Below are 18107 nucleotides of genomic sequence, written 5' to 3'. Positions count from 1 at the left end.
AGAGGTGGAAGTGACATTGTTATAAGAGGGATTATCTCTTTGCATCTATATTGTATGGAATCTGCCTTGAGCCACCTCAATAGAGTAGAATAAAAATGTTAATATTAGATTAGATTACACTTTAACCATCATAGATATCAGCAAGTCTCATATCAGAACCTCATGCAAGCATCACACTGAGCCATGGAAAAGCACACACTGGTGAACATAAAAGGAGAATTTTAAGGGTAAAATGATTGTGCAGTCATTTTTTTAAAGTCTACAGCTAATCTATTGAATAAAAGTTAGTAAGACCTCACCATGAATCAATCAACCAAAATTTCAGAGGATGTAATGTAATGTAATATGACTTTTGCATTCCGCCATCTCCCAACATAAATAGTTCAAAGCAGATAACAAAGAATACTATGGAGTAATTAAGACAGAAATTTTCTGAATAAATAAATTACTGGATTTTTCTGGAAAGAATAATAAGAAGTGGAAGCTTGTAGATCTTGAGGTAAAGATAGCCACAATTAGTCAGCCTGATAACAAATTGAGCTCTCCAAAAGCTTTTTATAGCAAATTCCAGAAAATGACGGAAAAATCAAATAATATGGATCTTTGGCTCTTGAAAGTCTGAGATTAGAAGGAAAAGAGAGCAAACCAAGTAAATATTCAGGAGCAGAGCTGTCAAACAATTTAAATACTATGCAAGACAATTTTAAAAGGACGTGGGCCTGTAAAGAGAGCCAGCGAAGACTTAGAGCAAGTAATTGCGCTCATCTATTTGGACAGGATTACAAGATCATTTCTAAACATTTATGGTTCCATACTTCTACAGTCAATCAGATTAGTCTATAAATGGAAAACATTGAAAACTACAATGACTCTAACTAGGAGCGTTCATCCTGCCAACATGACAGACTACCATCTAAAGATCAACAGGTCTCTCCTGCTGCAGTTGAGATGAAGATTCATGTATCAACCATCAGAAAAATAGTGAATCAGAATGATATTCATAGGAATATTACTAGATTGTGGGGTTGATATTTAAAAGGACTTATCAGGGTGGCAACACCTGCTGCCCAAAAAAAGTTCTGCCAAGTCAGATATTCAGTGGCAGAATCCAAATAGTGCCACTGAATATTTGTACAAGCCACTTCAGTGTTATCTGTATAGTGTCAGGGTAGAGACCAGAGATATCTGGACAGTGGTGATTTTCAGCGCTGCTACCTGGATATCTATTCAGATAACTTAGGACAGCAAACAGGCTGATACTGAGCCGAAAGTAGATCATGCAGCAATACAACGATCTTAAAACATTCAAGTAGATCTACTACAAAACTACTAAACAAGAAGATATTTGAAGCCTAATTTTGCATATCTAGGTACAAAAAGAGATGTCTAGGTCTAAATGTTTACAGTTTGCAGGGAATTTTACAAAGGGCTCACTGAACATGCATGAAATGCCACAGGAAATACACATGTGTTTTATGGCATGTACTGTGGCATGTTTTCTTTGTACTGTGGCATTACACTGGGCTCTACATGCATAAATTCTGGCACTTACATTTCAAAGTAACAAAGTTTTATAAAACTGCACATCCAAGAAGAGAAAAGCTCCAAAACCTGGCTTTCTGGGGTGCTTTAAATGCACCATTGCCTCCTCAATCATTTCTCCAAATATGAAGTCCAAATGAGTGGTTGGCTTACGTGTATGTGTGCCCAGGATTAGATGTAAATGCTGACATTTAAATTTATTAAACTAGATAGATATCTCAATTGCAAAATACATATACTTCCAAGGTATGTCCAGAACATGACTTCCTTCAATTCTGTGCATCCTATGGATATACACCTGTAAATAGTGCCTTATCTAAAATTGCTGTTTACACGTTTATGGGGATCGACTGTCATTTGCAATGAAATACAGTTTGCCAATGTGTGCACTCTTCTTACAGTGCTAGAACTAGAGAACATGAATTGAAGTTGAAGGGGGGCAGACTCAAGAGTAATGGCAGTATTTTTTCATAGAAAGGGTGGTAGATACCTGGAATGCCCTCCCACGGGAGGTGGTGGAGATGAAAACGGTAATGGAATTCAAACATGCATGGGATAAACACAAAGGAATCCTGTTTAGAAGAAATGGATCTATGGAATCTTAACAGACATTGGGTGGCACCACCGGTAATTGGGATGCAAAACCAGTGCTGGGTAGACTTCTACAGTCTACGCCCTGATCGTAACTGAATAGATATGGATGGGCTGGAGTGTAAATTTAAGGGGCTTCAACATTAGCTTCAGAACTTTTAGTACAAGAACAGTGCTGGGCAGACTTCCACGGTCTGTGCTCTGAGAATGGCAAGGGCAAATCAAACTCGGGTATACATATAAATTATCACATACCATGTAAAATGAGTTTATCTTGTTGGGCAGACTGGATGGACCGTACAGGTCTTTATCTGCTGTCATTTACTATCCTGCTTATTTTCGAAGGAGAAGGGCGGCCATCTTCCGACCAAATCGGGAGATTGCCGGCCTTCTCCTAAAGCCGGTCAAATCGGTATAATCGAAATCCGATTTTGGCCGGCTTCAACTGCTTTCCATCACAGGGCCGGCCAAAGGGGGCATGTCTGCAGTGTACTGAAGGTGGGACAGGGGTGTGGTTAAGAGATGGCCGTCCTCGGCCAATAATGGAAAAAAGAAGGCCGGCCCTGACAAACATTTGGCCGACTTTACTTGGTCCCTTTTTGTTCACGAATAAGCCTCGAAAAGGTGCCCGAACTGACCAGATGACCACCAGAGGGAATTAGGGATGACCTCCCCTTACTCCCACAGTGGTCACCAACCCCCTCCCACCCAAAAAAAAATTTTAATACATTTTTTGCCAGCCTCTATGCCAGCCTCAAATGTCATACCCAGCTCCATGACAGCAGTATGCAGGTACCTGGAGCAGTTTTTAGTGGGTGCAGTGCACTTCAGGCAGGCGGACCCAGGCCCACCCCCCCTACCTGTTACACTTGTGGTGGTAAATGGGAGCCCTCCAACCCCCCCAAAACCCACTGTACCCACATGTAGGTGCCCCCCTTCATCCCTAAGGGCTATGGTAGTGGTGTACAGTTGTGGGGAGTGGGTTTTGGGGGGGGATTTGGGGGGCTCAGCACCCAAGGTAAAGGAGCTATGCAGCTGGGAGCAATTTGTGATGTCCACTGCAGTGACCCCTAGGGTGTCCGGTTGATGTCCTGGCATGTGAGGGGGACCAGTGCACTACAAATGCTGGGTCCTCCATGACCAAATGGCTTGGATTTGGCCGGGTTTGAGATGGCCGCCATTAGTTTCCATTATCGGCGAAAACCAATGGCGGCCATCTCTAAGGCTGGCCCAAATGTTGAGATTTGGCCGGCCCCGACCGTATTATCGAAACGAAAGATGGCTGGCCATCTTGTTTCGATAATACGGTCGGGTACGCCGCTTTACGGGGCCGTCAGTACAGATAGCCGCCCTTAGAGATGGCCGGCCACGTTCGATTATGCCCCTCTATGTTACTACATGCTAATGTTGCTGTTACTGAAATGGCACTAGAATCAGACGTTTTGTATATAACATTTATAGGGAAATGAAAGCCTGTTGATGTTTTAACAGTTCTTTATATTGATCTGCTCAAGAATTCTAAAATGTTATCTGTCGCATCATACATAAGGTATCACCCTCCCTTTTACTACCTAATCCATAGAAAGCTCAGTTGGATAATACAATAAAAATTACTTTTTCTCCCTTTGGGGAAATTCCTCCCTACACCCTTGCTTTCTTCTAGTCCCTTATTCCAAACTTTGCCCTGATTGTTCCAAATACCAGTTCATGTTCCTAGCTGCAGCTCCTGTTCTAAATTGCAATCATGTCTCTTCAGTCTCCCATAGAACCATTGACTGGGTGACTAGAGAATTGGAGTGAGGTCAAAGGCTAGATAGAGTCTATTTGGATTTCAGCAAAGCCTTTGAAATGGCTCCTCACAGGAAGCCTCATGAATATGCTGAGCAGGCTGAAGTTAGAATCCAAAGTGGTGAAATGGCTTGGAAACTGGTTGACTGACAAGCAAAAGAGGGTAGTGATAAATGAAATTCGCTCAGAGGAAAGGAAGGTGAATGGTGGAGTACCTCAGGTATTGTTACTGGGGCCGATTCTATTTAATATAGTTATGAGCAACATTGCCAAAGGGTTAGAAACATTTTCCTTTTTGCGGATGACATGAAGGTTTCCAACAGAGTCGATACTCTGGAGAGAGTAGACATTATGAGACGTGATCTATAAAAAATAGAAGACTGGTCTAAGGTCTGGCAGTCAAAGCTTAATGCCAATAAGTATAGAATGATGCACTTGGGGTATAGAAATCCAAAGAAGATGTATGAGGGTGTGAAAGGCTGATAAGCACATTTTAGGAGAGAGACCTCAGAATGAGAGTGTCTGAGGATCTCAAGGCTGTGAAACAATGTGATAAGGCAGTGGCAATAGCCAGAAAGATGCTGGGCTGCATAGAGAAAGGGGATGGGATTTGGTATTCAGTACAATGGTAATTATCCAGACTATCCTCTGCAGGGGGTGGTCCAGATAATCATAAATCTGGGTAATTGGACATACATTTTTTTAAAAGGAAGACACAATCAGAACATTGAACAATGTTGAACAATCATTTTATTTTCAACAATAGTTGGCAGAAAAAGGGAAAAAATTTGTAATAACATACAGTACAGTAAAGTATGTACACTACTGTACACTACAAAGGAAGTAATTCTTAATTGCTTCAAGTCCAATTTTCATTTCTCTGCTGCAAGGTCAAATAGTCTTTTCAGACAAAGGCACTGGATTGCATTGCTTTCTTCCTGCTTTTCTAGCCAAGCCATTGCTGTATTTAAACATTCAAGGCTTCTGCATGTGTCAGTCCCGCATCAGCATTAACTTGGTGATCATTATCAGTTTCTGATTCTTCATGTTCCTTGTCCTGTACTGATTCCATGATTTCATCAAAGCCTTCCAGTCCTGGCTTTGAAGTCTGAATCTCCCTGAAAATACTTATTGAAAAACATCGTCTTTTTGGCTAGTAGTGGCCCAGAAATCAGGTGTCCCAAGGATCTTTTTTGCAAAAACCAAAAATAGAGCTTTATCTACCTTTTCAATAGATGATCTTTTTATGGTTTTTCTGGAACAACTCCCTTCCTCATTTTCAAAAAACTGAGACGTAGTTTACAATAGTATCACTTTCGAGCTCATTTTCGAAAGAGAAGGACGTCCATCTTTCGACATAAATGAGAAGATGGACGTCCTTCTCACAGAAACGTCCAAATCGGTATAATCGAAAGCCGATTTTGGACATCTCCAACTGCACTCCGTCGCAGGGACGACCAAAGTTCAAGGGGGCGTGTCAGAGGCGTAGCGAAGGCAGGACTTGGGCATGCCTAACACTTGGACGTCCTTGACCCATAAACAAAAAAAAAAGGACGTCTCTGACGAGCACTTGGACGTTTTCACCCGGACCTGTTTTTCTTACGACTAAGGCACAAAAAGGTGCCTGAAATGACCAGATGACCACCAGAGAGAATCGGGGATGACCTCCCATTACTCCCCAAGTGGTCACTAACCCCCTCCCACCCTCAAAAAACATCTGTAAAAATATTTTGTGCCAGCCGCAGATGTCATACTCAGGTCCATGACAGCAGTATTCAGGTACCTGGAACAGTTTTAGTGGGTGAGTGCACTTCAGACAGGCAGACCCAGCACCATTCTCCCCCCCCCCCCCCCACTCCACCTGTTATGTTTGTGGAGGAAACAGCGAGCCCTCCAGAACCCACCAGAAACCCACTGTACCCACATCTAGGTGCCCCCCTTCACCCATAAGGGCTATGGTAGTGGTGTACAGTTGTGGGTAGTGGGTTTGGGGGGGGGGTGGGGGGCTCAGCACACAAAGTAAGGGAGCTATGTTCCTAGGAGCAATTTATGAAGTCCACTGCAGTGTCCCCTAGGGTTCCCGGTTGGTGTCCTGGCATGTCAGGGGGACCAATGCACTACAAATGCTAGCTCCTTCCATGACCAAATGGCTTGCATTTGGTAGTTTCTGAGATGGACATCCTTAGTTTCGAAAATCAACGAAAATCAGAAACATCCAGGTCTAGGGACGTCCAAATCTAGGGATGGCGAAATTTGAGGATTTGGAAGTCCCTGACGGTATTTTCGAAACGAAAGATGGACATCCATCTTGTTTTGAAAATTCACTAACAATTAGGCTACTCCTCCATAATGAGCAGAAGAAAAGTAGTGTTAATGCCCCTGTACAAGTTATTGGTAAGGCCCAACTTGGAGTGTTGTGTTCTGTTTTGGAGACCGTATCTCACTAAGGACATAAAGACATGAAACAGTTCAAAAGCCAACAAAATGGTATGGTTGGACTGTCTGTGGGGCCTTGTCTGCTCCATGTACTAGGCCAATACTCTCTTGCAATCCAAGGTATGCAAGCTGCTTTCTCTAGGATGGGCATGAGGTCAGGGAAAGAATGTTGGCAAGACAATCGACTTACTCAGATGGAACTCCAACACTACCTTTGGCATGAACTTAGGGTGCATGCAGAGGACTACTCTGTTGTGATGAAACTTAGTATAAGGTGTATCCACTACTAAAGCCTGAAGCTCACTGACCCCACGAGCTGAAGTAACAGCTACCAAGAAATCAACCTTCCAGTTCAAGTACTTCAGATGGTATATTGCATTCAGTTCTGGTCGTCATATCTCAAAAAATATGTAGCAGAATTAGAAAAGGTTCAAAGAAGTGCAACCAAAATGATAAAAAGGATAGAACTCCTCTTGTTTGAGAAAGGTTAAAGAGGTTAGGGCTCTTCAGCTTGGAAAAGAGACGGATGAGGGGAGATATGATTAAGGTCTACAAAATCCTGAGTGGTGTAGAACAAGTAGAAGTAAATCAATTTTTTACTTGTTCCAAAAGTACAAAGACTAGGGGACACTCATGGAAGTTACTTGGAAATACTTTTAAAACAAATAGGAGGAAATATTTTTTACTCAACGAATAGTTAAGCTCTGGAACTCTTTACCAGAAGATGTGGTAACAGCGGTTAGTGTATCTGGGTTTAAAAAAGGGTTGGACAAGTTTCTGGAGGAAAACTCCATAATCCTGCTTTTGAGATAGACATAGGGAAGCTACTGATTGTCCCTGGGATCAGTAGCATGAATCTTACTACTATTTGGGATCCTGTCAGTTACTTGTGACCTGAATTGGCCACTGTTGGAAGCAGGATATTGTGTTAGATGGACCATTGGTCTGACTCAGTATGACTATTCTTATGTTTTTATGTTCTAAGGGTCCAAGAATCAATCCTTGTGGCACACCCACTTTGAGTTCCAATCCTCTCTCCTCAATGTCCAGCATTGAGTGCCTTGTTTTTGCTTACTTCAGTTTCCTGCACCAAGCCCCAATTTCAAGCTTTGATCACAAACCTCAACCTAGTTCTGAGACCCCCTGCACCTGCTGGGTCTCTCCTACCCATAAGTACTGGTATAGCCAGGGAACCTGAGAAGAGTGTATATAGTACCATTCAGCTCAATTAGGGGCCCTTTTACTAAGCAGCACTAAAAAGTGGCCTGCACTATTTTTAGCATGTGGGTTTCCCACACACTGAGGCCACTAATAGCACGGCAGTAAAATGGCCACAATTTCTATTTTCCCCTTAATTGCCATGCGCTAATTTCCCAATTAGCGCATGGCCATTAACGTGTGATCCCTTGTTGCCACCTATTTGCTCCCATGCTAACCCCACGCTAATCGGAAGCGTGCAGCAATTTACCCGTGCCACCCAATTAGTATAGGGCACACCTACTCTCCGCCTCCTAACACGCTATCTTTTAGTACAGGATTGGCACATGCCAATCCCAGAACTACCTTGGCAGTGCCTGCCTGTTTTATTTTAACTGCTTTAACAATGATAGCACCCTAAAATAAATAATTTTTGGAGTGAAACATGCACAAAAGGGCCTCCAGAACTGGAAAGATGGTACAAGGTGCAATCTTTATTGAAAGTGACCCTACACGGGCTGTGTTTCGGCGCTCGACAGCGCCTGCCTCAGGCGTCGAGATGAATGTTCCTTAAGATTCTTACAGAACCTCATTGCAACTCTTCAGAAGCGTCCGGTATAATTTACTTAAGATTCCAGAACGGTTCTTTAGAACCTTATCACAAAGCATTTGGTACAATCAGTTTGGAACTGTAAGAATCTTAAGGAATATTCATCTCGACCCCTGAGGCAGGTGCTGTCGAGCGCCAAAACATGGCCCGTGTCGGGTCACTTTCAATAAAGATTGCACCTTGTACCATCTTTCCAGTTCTGGAGGCCCTTTTGTGCTCTTTTATGTTGCTATATTTTGTGTGCGTTTGGACCCTCTCTTTTTTGCTGTGGAGTGAAACATGAGAATACAAGCAGTAACTTCAGAGGGCCTCTCAAAAGCTGTGGCCAGGAAACACAGGTAGTCTTTAAGAAAATAAAAATAACATGACATAAAAATATTTAGTCATTTTGAAATGCAGCAAGCTTGTTTCATTGCTCACTGTAGCTGTTCAGATTGTGCTGCAAAAAAGAAACAGGTAAATGATCCGTAAGAAAAGTTCAAAATGCAACAGCATTCTCTAAAGTCCACCAGCCAGTAAGAATGTGCAATGAAAAATGCAATAAAACACTTCTCTTAAGCTTCCACAACTCATTGCGGCTGTCCATGTTGTGCTGCATCCAGGTAGGTGAAACGAATGTTTCGTTCATCATGATATGACTTTCTTCACTCACCTGGATGCAGCACAACCTGGAGAGCCACAATGATCCTGAAACCAGCCGTGGAATCTTAGAACTGTTTCATTGCATATTCCTACTGGCAGGTGAACTATACCAAGCATCCACTACTCTCTCAATAAAGTATTTCCTCATATTTCCTCCAAGCTTTTGAGAGGTGATAAAGCAAATTCAGGTAAATAAATCATGAACGCTTATGAACGATATGTGAATGCCCAATAGCTAAGTCTGAAACTTGACAATTGGCATTACTGTTGACAAATTCTAAATTTGTGCTAATGCAATCTGTTTTTCTAGGGCAAATTCAAGTATCTTGCACTTCATTTAAATGGTTTGTCATATTCTCCCCTTACTTTATCCCTTCCAATGAATCCATTTAGCATTCCTTCAGCTTCCCCATTCAGGGTTTGTTGCTGGCCCTGCATTGTTTTAGGAGTCTTCTGGCTTCTATGTGGTCACTGTCCTTACAAAGATGTGACCTTTGGAACAGAACACAATACTCTTGCTTGTAACTTGTAATAGAACAATATTATTTCTCTTGTCCTTGATTATATGTCTCTTTATGCACTCAAACAACATCCAGTTATCTTTCCACGCTACTTTACCAGATTGACAACTTTCAGGTTATTACTCATTATTCAATTGTCATGCATTTTGGTGCAGAAATGCAAGGAAAAAGTATGGTGATGCGGATACACCAAAGTTTATAGATTCAGCCAGCAGTGCTCAGTGTTTTGCTGACCATTGGCGGAATTATGCCTGGAAATTCAATGTTAGCCATGTCTGGGCTTCAATATTGAATTTCCGGGTTTGCAGAGCTGGCTTAAACATAGCTGGTAAAGTGTGATATTTAGCACTTAACTGGCTATGGGGCACAGCATAAAGACAGGACTGACTTTTACGTGGTCTTATTTTATGCAGTTACCCTGGCTGATTAAGTACTGAATATTAGCATGTGCTGACTCTGTCCCTGGAACACCCCCAGTTAAGTGCCTAGAGGCCCAAAACACATCTCTGCTGAACCAACCTAACCGTTCAAATGGACCAATCAGACCTACCGAATTTGACAGAAGGAAAGAAAAATAAGGAGGTGATGATGTCTTTAGATATGTGGCTAGAGAGACTTATATGAATTGTACTTCTAATTCTGGAGGCCTTAAAGACAGCCCTATCTCCAGGCCTCACCTGCTAAGCACACTAACTCAAATATGAGTCAAACCAGAAAAAATATATAAAGCTAAAGGTCAAGCTTCAGGATTTCTCATGACCCAGCAAGATGGGTTGAGAGATGGCATGAAAGGCTGAGCACAGGTCTAAAAATTATGTAGTATTTGAATACAAACTCTACATACAGAATCTAAAATGGGTAATGCCAGGTTTATGTATTATGCCCATTGAGGAACCTAAACAGGTATGGGACCAGGATATTAAAATCATCCACAAAATCTTGAAGATGGTGAGACATTACTAATACAATCAATTAGGCCACGAAAGACAAACTGAAATAGGCAATAATTAGCCCAGAAAGGCCCAGCCATGGAACAGAGGAAACATAGTACACATACTGCAGCAGGACGTGCTTATCCACTCCTACCCTAGCTGAGATAATATTTAATCACCTCTCTGATCTCATGTGCAACTTTCTTTAAATTAATCCCCTTATTTTAGAACATAAGAGTAGCCATACTGGGTCAGACCAATGGTCCATCTAGCCCAGTATCCTGTTTTCTAAACAGTGGCCAAGTCAGGTCATAAGTACCTGGCAGAAACTTAGACTCCTCTTACTCTCTTACCTATCTAAATGTTCCATCTTTGCTTATGCCCTATTAGGATGTTTTATTACGTATTGTGTTGACATTGTAAGTAGTATCCTAGTACGTATTTTGTATAGTTTGAATATTTTTTACTGCTGTAATTGTCTATCGCTCATGTTTGATTTATTCTTACTGTACACCACCTTGAGTGAATTCCTTCAAAAAAAGACCAGTAAATAAATCCTAATAAATAAAAAATTGTCATTTATGTGTGGACATCTGCGTTTACATGCCAGATATATGCCTACACACTACGATAGTATATATTTTGCAGGTGAGTGGAGAGTAGAGGGGGTGCACAGTTACATGCGTAATATTACAAGTTACACACATGTCTCCTCCAACTATGCATGCACACATACACTAGCTCTAAGTGCATATGTGTATATGTAAATGGCTATACTAGTGCTCTAGAAAAGGAAAGTAGGTAGCTAAGTATACACACAGTTAAAGAATTACTTATAAAGATGGCGCCAACATTTAGGCACTGAGAATACATATACTACATGTGCAGACATGTGCATAAATGCCAATATTCTGGCACCTAAATGTGATCGGAGATGGCACGTATTTGTAAGGTACACATAGGCAGAGTCTGGACAAAGCATGGGCAGGATGCACAGTCACAGTGTAATTTATGTAAAACTGTAATGTACATGTATTTTTTTAGCAATCCAGGTGTGAGTTTTAGCAGAAGCTCTGTAGCTAGTGTAATCGGTTGCATCTAACTTATATACTTATATACTTGCACTGATGTGCTAATATTCTGTGAAGGAAAGTGTTCTACTTTGCTTTGTAGATAAGCTCCAGATCGACGCCTCTTTCTGTGTGTATTTTGTGAGGTCTATGGGTATCTCACAGGGATTTGCCATCTTTCTGTGTGCCTACCTTTTACGCATGAATACCCGCACACAAGATTTTAACAGCCATTTCCACTTGTAAAATATGGTTTTCACACAGAAAATACTTGATAAAATTACCCCTAAACGTCAAATAGTGATTGTCTCATTAAATATGTTTGCCCAAAAAGTAAACTGTAAGCTCTGGGAAAATAACAGTGCACTAGATTTCAAAACATAAAAAAAAAAGATTCAAGATTTTTGGCAACAGGTATACAAGGGGTATTAAGAGGAATAAAAGTGATATGTATATATACATATCACTTTATATATATATATATATATATATATATATATATATATATATATATATATTTGTTTTTAAGGCACAGGCAGCTCCTTGTTACTCTGGGCAAGTCACTTAACCCTCCATTGCCCCAGGTACAAATAAGTACCTGTACACAATATGTAACCCGCATTGAACCTGCCATGAGTGGGAAAGCACAGGGTACAAATGTAACAAAATTAAAAAAAATAAAATAAAAAAATAAAACTTTCAAGTTGTTTGTTGCAACTCTGAGTACATGGTCAGATTTTGCATGCCTCCTATTTTCACAGAGCATTAAAGAGACACATTGTACTGTTAGTCTTGCCTTTGTGCTAGCTTTAGGTTAAGGGTTACAAGTCTAGGCTGAAGAAATTGCTGACTTGTTTTTATACTGTCCTTGTTCCATTTCTTTCCTCCCTCCCTCTCTCTCTCTCTCTCATTTGAAGTAAAAGTACCAACAATACTCCCCCTTGTTTCCCCAATCTACTTTCAGCAGACGTTTTTCTGCAGATTTTCTAAGTAAAGTTCCAATCCAGAGGTATGAGCTTGATTTTCTGTTCTGTGTGTGTGTCCAGAATTCTGACAGAGCTGTTTTCCTCTTAAGGTGGGGGAGAGAGGACAGAGCAGTTTTAAAAGAATGCTAAGATAACTTATCTCACACCCTTTTGGTTAATGTGTATTTTGCTTCTGAGCCAGCAGTGTTTGGAACTGACCAGGGCTCTGCATTTTACTCTACTGTCCTGCTATCACAGTTAATCACATATGCAAAGGAGACAAAAAATGTTAGGGAGGGCTTCCACTAATGAAATGCAGAATGATATGCCATCTTATCTTTAGCATAGTAAAAACCAGCCACGACTCCTCTATACAGCAGTGATCTGAGTTTCAACTAATCTTTAATGTACAGGTATTTTATTTCCAAAAACACTTTTTAAAATCCCAAAGTTGGAAGTGTTTAGTTTCACTAATGTATATTTTTCTATTTAGACTGTAGGATATTATTTGTTTACATTCCAAAAAGATATGAAAATACTTTCAAATGTATACAGTACATTCCAAAACTTGCTAACTAGTTTTCTGGTGCCCATTAAAAGTGAATCAGCTACAGGAGGCTGTAGATTTGGAAAAAGTGTTTCTGTTCAATATCATTCCTCCCTTTGCTATATGTTTTATCGTGTTGATTGTGCACAACAGCTGGAGCTGAGCCAATGATGTTGCTTGAGGAATTCCACTCCATTTATGGAATGGCAATGATGTTGCTACAGAAATTTAGCTCCATATATGTAAATGCAGTGATGTCACTGGAGGAATTTCATGCCTACAGTAACATTAATGGTCACCCTCCCCCCTCCCCATTTTTATTCATACCTGTTCAACTTTTTAAATGTTATTCAAAATATTACATAACATCTAAACTCATTCATAATGGATAGGATGTGTATTTAAAAAAAATCAAGCAATCCAGTACTGTTGTACTGTATGCATATAATATGTGCATAATGTGAACACTTAGGTTACAGAATTACCTCAATATTGGGCAAAGTAGGTGTGTTTCTGTGCCCCTACATTTTACATACAGTGGTGGAAATAAGTATTTGATCCCTTTCTGATTTTGTAAGTTTGCCCACTGACAAAGACATGAGCAGCCCATAATTGAAGGGTAGGTTATTGGTAACAGTGAGAGATAGCACATCACAAATTAAATCCGGAAAATCACATTGTGGAAAGTATATGAATTTATTTGCATTCTGCAGAGGGAAATAAGTATTTGATCCCCCACCAACCAGTAAGAGATCTGGCCCCTACAGACCAGGTAGATGCTCCAAATCAACTCGTTACCTGCATGACAGACAGCTGTCGGCAATGGTCACCTGTATGAAAGACACCTGTCCACAGACTCAGTGAATCAGTCAGACTCTAACCTCTACAAAATGGCCAAGAGCAAGGAGCTGTCTAAGGATGTCAGGGACAAGATCATACACCTGCACAAGGCTGGAATGGGCTACAAAACCATCAGTAAGACGCTGGGCGAGAAGGAGACAACTGTTGGTGCCATAGTAAGAAAATGGAAGAAGTACAAAATGACTGTCAATCGACAAAGATCTGGGGCTCCACGCAAAATCTCACCTCGTGGGGTATCCTTGATCATGAGGAAGGTTAGAAATCAGCCTACAACTACAAGGGGGGAACTTGTCAATGATCTCAAGGCAGCTGGGACCACTGTCACCACGAAAACCATTGGTAACACATTACGACATAACGGATTGCAATCCTGCAGTGCCCGCAAGGTCCCCCTGCTCCGGAAGGCACATGTGACAGCCCGTCTGAAGTTTGCCAGTGAACACCTGGATGATGCCGAGAGTGATTGGGAGAAGGTGCTGTGGTCAGATGAGACAAAAATTGAGCTCTTTGGCATGAACTCAACTCGCCGTGTTTGGAGGAAGAGAAATGCTGCCTATGACCCAAAGAACACCGTCCCCACTGTCAAGCATGGAGGTGGAAATGTTATGTTTTGGGGGTGTTTCTCTGCTAAGGGCACAGGACTACTTCACCGCATCAATGGGAGAATGGATGGGGCCATGTACCGTACAATTCTGAGTGACAACCTCCTTCCCTCCGCCAGGGCCTTAAAAATGGGTCGTGGCTGGGTCTTCCAGCACGACAATGACCCAAAACATACAGCCAAGGCAACAAAGGAGTGGCTCAGGAAGAAGCACATTAGGGTCATGGAGTGGCCTAGCCAGTCACCAGACCTTAATCCCATTGAAAACTTATGGAGGGAGCTGAAGCTGCGAGTTGCCAAGCGACAGCCCAGAACTCTTAATGATTTAGAGATGATCTGCAAAGAGGAGTGGACCAAAATTCCTCCTGACATGTGTGCAAACCTCATCATCAACTACAGAAGACGTCTGACCGCTGTGCTTGCCAACAAGGGTTTTGCCACCAAGTATTAGGTCTTGTTTGCCAGAGGGATTAAATACTTATTTCCCTCTGCAGAATGCAAATAAATTCATATACTTTCCACAATGTGATTTTCCGGATTTAATTTGTGATGTGCTATCTCTCACTGTTACCAATAACCTACCCTTCAATTATGGGCTGCTCATGTCTTTGTCAGTGGGCAAACTTACAAAATCAGCAAGGGATCAAATACTTATTTCCACCACTGTACATATACCTTCAGATGATGTTCCATCAGCCTGTAAAATTCTGTTCTACACACTTAAGGCTAGATTCTATATATTGCACCAAAAAAAGCACTATTGTATAAGCCGCACTTAAAAGTTAGGCACAGCTTCTAGAATAGTGCTTACACCCAGTAATTGCGCCTAACTTTTGGCATGGCCATTTGCACCAACTCAAATGTGGTGCAAATGTACACACCTACATTAAACGTGTATTCCTCTTATTCTATAACAATGCACATTAATTTTAGGAATGCCCCTGTTCCAACTATGACCCTCCCATTTCCACGACCCCTTTTTCAGAACGCGCATAAAATTTAGGCACATAAAATTCAATTCAATTTGTGCCAATAATTGCTTATTAAAAAGCCAATTATTGGCACTAATTTAAATTGCACACGCAAACTGGGTATGTGCTTATATTTGCGTACACAAGTTTGGTTGACTTTTACAGAATTATGGGGTTAAGCTCCTTATGATATTACATCCACCGCAAAAAAAGAAAAGCACATACAGCTGCACCTAAAGTGCATGTCACAAAAAACTCAATTTGCTCCCCATAAGAACCTAAACAGACAAACCAGTAAGACGTGTATGAGAAGACCTTTGCGGCAAGAAACTACATAACACCACAAGTGTGATATCACTTGTGTTATATGTTATGTAATATGACATGGATGTAACAAAAGAGAGGGAACAAAGTACAAACTAAAGTCCAAACAAAAAAAACAGCACCACGGGCCTTTAAAAATGGAACACAGTTCTTTAATGAATGAGCCTTGACAAAAAGACCCGACACGGGCCGTGTTTCGGTGACTAGCACCTGCGTCAGGGGTCACAGTGATGACGTGGAAAACTTGGGGAATAACTCGAATATACTCCTTTACAATATATTATTCCTTACCCCACGTCTCATGTAGTAAAAGCTACAAAGCACCAAGGCACTTTCACTTTCTGTATCAAAATGGAGCCTCGGGAGTGAGGTGCCAATGCCATGATTTTCCCACCCAATGGGGATGGGGGGGGGGGATGGTTAAAGTCAGTTGTGGGTAATTCCCGGCGATTGCAGGTCATGGGTTTTTGGGCTACCTAAAGTGTGTGTGTGTGTGTGTGTGTGTGTATGTGTTTTCTTTTGGTGGCTATTTCTGGTTCAGGCTACTGAGCTCTTTGCATTTCAACCCTCATTCTGGGGCTTCAATAGCTTCTTTTGTTCATGCCTACATCATCAGATTCATCATCAAGTACTGGGAAGGGATGAGGAGGAGGGGGAGGAGGAGGAGGAGGCAAAGTGAGCACAGCACGGGTGAGGCAGTGACTACAGGTCAGGGGACGGAGACGGAGTTTCCCCCTCCCCTCCTCCCGCTCTTCACATAGTTATTTTTGGGCTACTTTCCAGCATGAGTTGAGCTAGAATATTTTTCACCAACTGGGAACTCTGCTCAGGACCAGTACTATGAAGCCCTGTTCAGAAGAATAGTGCATTTGAAAGTCTCTTACCTATCCCAAACAAATAATTCTTCCTTCTGTGGCAGGTGAGGATACATTTAATCAGTGCAGTTTTTCTAGCAAAAAAGGTGCTGGTACTCAAAATGCCAGGCCACCCTTCAGGGGTGGGGTGATCACTGAGGGACCCACCCCACAATAGCCAGGCCCCCTGCAACCAGTCACAGAATCTATGACAACGTAAAATTGGTGTGTAGAGCCTGAGCTCTTTCATTAAAACTTGGGGACCATGGGTCAATTTTAGCAGACATTGGAAAAGGTGCCGGTACTCAGTACCCCCAAGTACCCCCTCAAAAAAAGCCCTGCATTTAATGGGGTTGATATTCAACGGGATTTAGCCAGCCAGAAACTGCTTCTGACTGGTTAAATCGGCTGTTCGGGACTAACCGTTCATTTTCGGGGGCACTTAACTGGTTAGTGCTGCTGAAAATAATTAGCGCCAAACTCAAAAACGATATTTTGGGGGCTTTCCAGGAGCGGAATCGACCCTGAGCTGGTTAAGTGCTGATATTTAGAACTTAACTGGTCAGGTTAACTGCATAAAGAGGACTGTATAAAAGTCAGTCCTGTCTTTATGTAGTAACCTATAGCCAATTAAGTACTGAATATTACACTTAGCCGGCTCCGCACACTTGGAAATTTAATGTCAGTGCCCAGACATGGCCCAGCATTGAATTTCTGGGGTAAGCACGGACAGCAGTTAACAAAAATGCTGAATACTGACCCCAACATGAACAGATCATAATACTAAGAAATGCTGTCTGGTTTGTTTCTTTCTTTCTTTCTTTTAAGCAACATAGATTAAAGCAAAGCAAATGGTACTCACCAGTCATAAGTGTGTAATAATTGGGATAGGACAAGCTAGGGAAATCTGGGGTCATGTAATCTACTTTCACACCCCGTTCCACAATCTCTCGAAATCCAGGCAGAGACTCCAGTTCCTTGTCATTAATGTAGTCAAAGCGGGAGCCGTCCAGCAAAAAAACTAAAAGCTTTTGTCTTGCAAAGGATAAGCTTGCCAAGCAGAGAATGATGAGGATGAAAAGCTGCACTTTGGGCTTTGCCATGTTGGCAGAAACCCCACTAGTTCTCTGTCTATGCTGCCTGTCACTTGGCAGTAACTGTGAGTGTAGAATCTGCAGCTCTTTACTGTATCAGAGGCTGGACTTTACTCTGGAGACCTCTTTTAGCAGTTTTCACTCTCAGAATTTAAAGGTGCAGGACTTATTGTTACGTAGGCTTTCTTAGGTTTCTACCAAGGAAATTTATAGACACTGAAATTTGACGTATCAGGTAGAAGGTGGAATTCTAGTAGTCAAGGTAGAGTCTTGATAAATGAGACTTTTTAAAGGTCCAACAACAACAAAAAAAAAGCACTGTAATACTCTAAAGCATATTATTCTGCTAGGCCTTTTAAAGTTAAATTTAGTCACGTGGATAGGCGCTAGGTGTATTCTATAAACTGTGCCTAAATTAGGTGCAGTTTATAGAATATGCCTAAGTGTATTTTTTGGCATGATATATAGAATCTAGCCCTAATTGCCATGTAGCTCATACATATACAATGGGCTGCAAAGCATGTAGCATGCACTAAATGTATTAGCGCGCCTAAGTAAAAG

General features: G+C 41.5%; 1 protein-coding gene across 1 annotated transcript in view; it reads right to left on the bottom strand.

The window, feature by feature from the left end:
* The window catches only part of ENPP6 (ectonucleotide pyrophosphatase/phosphodiesterase 6), a 112529-nt gene extending 94900 nt beyond the window's left edge, over nt 1-17629 (bottom strand). The window contains exon 1 of the mRNA XM_030191509.1: nt 17315-17629. Within this exon, the coding sequence (XP_030047369.1) occupies nt 17315-17555 (241 nt within the window). The 5' untranslated portion in view covers nt 17556-17629. The remainder of the gene's footprint in view (nt 1-17314) is intronic.
* Between the last annotated feature and the right edge of the window lie 478 nt (nt 17630-18107).

Source organism: Microcaecilia unicolor, chromosome 2 (assembly GCF_901765095.1).
Source record: "Microcaecilia unicolor chromosome 2, aMicUni1.1, whole genome shotgun sequence".
In the NCBI taxonomy this organism is placed as follows: Eukaryota; Metazoa; Chordata; class Amphibia; order Gymnophiona; family Siphonopidae; genus Microcaecilia; species Microcaecilia unicolor.
Note: the sequence above shows the minus strand (reverse complement) of the source record. Positions and strands in the feature narration are given on the sequence as shown.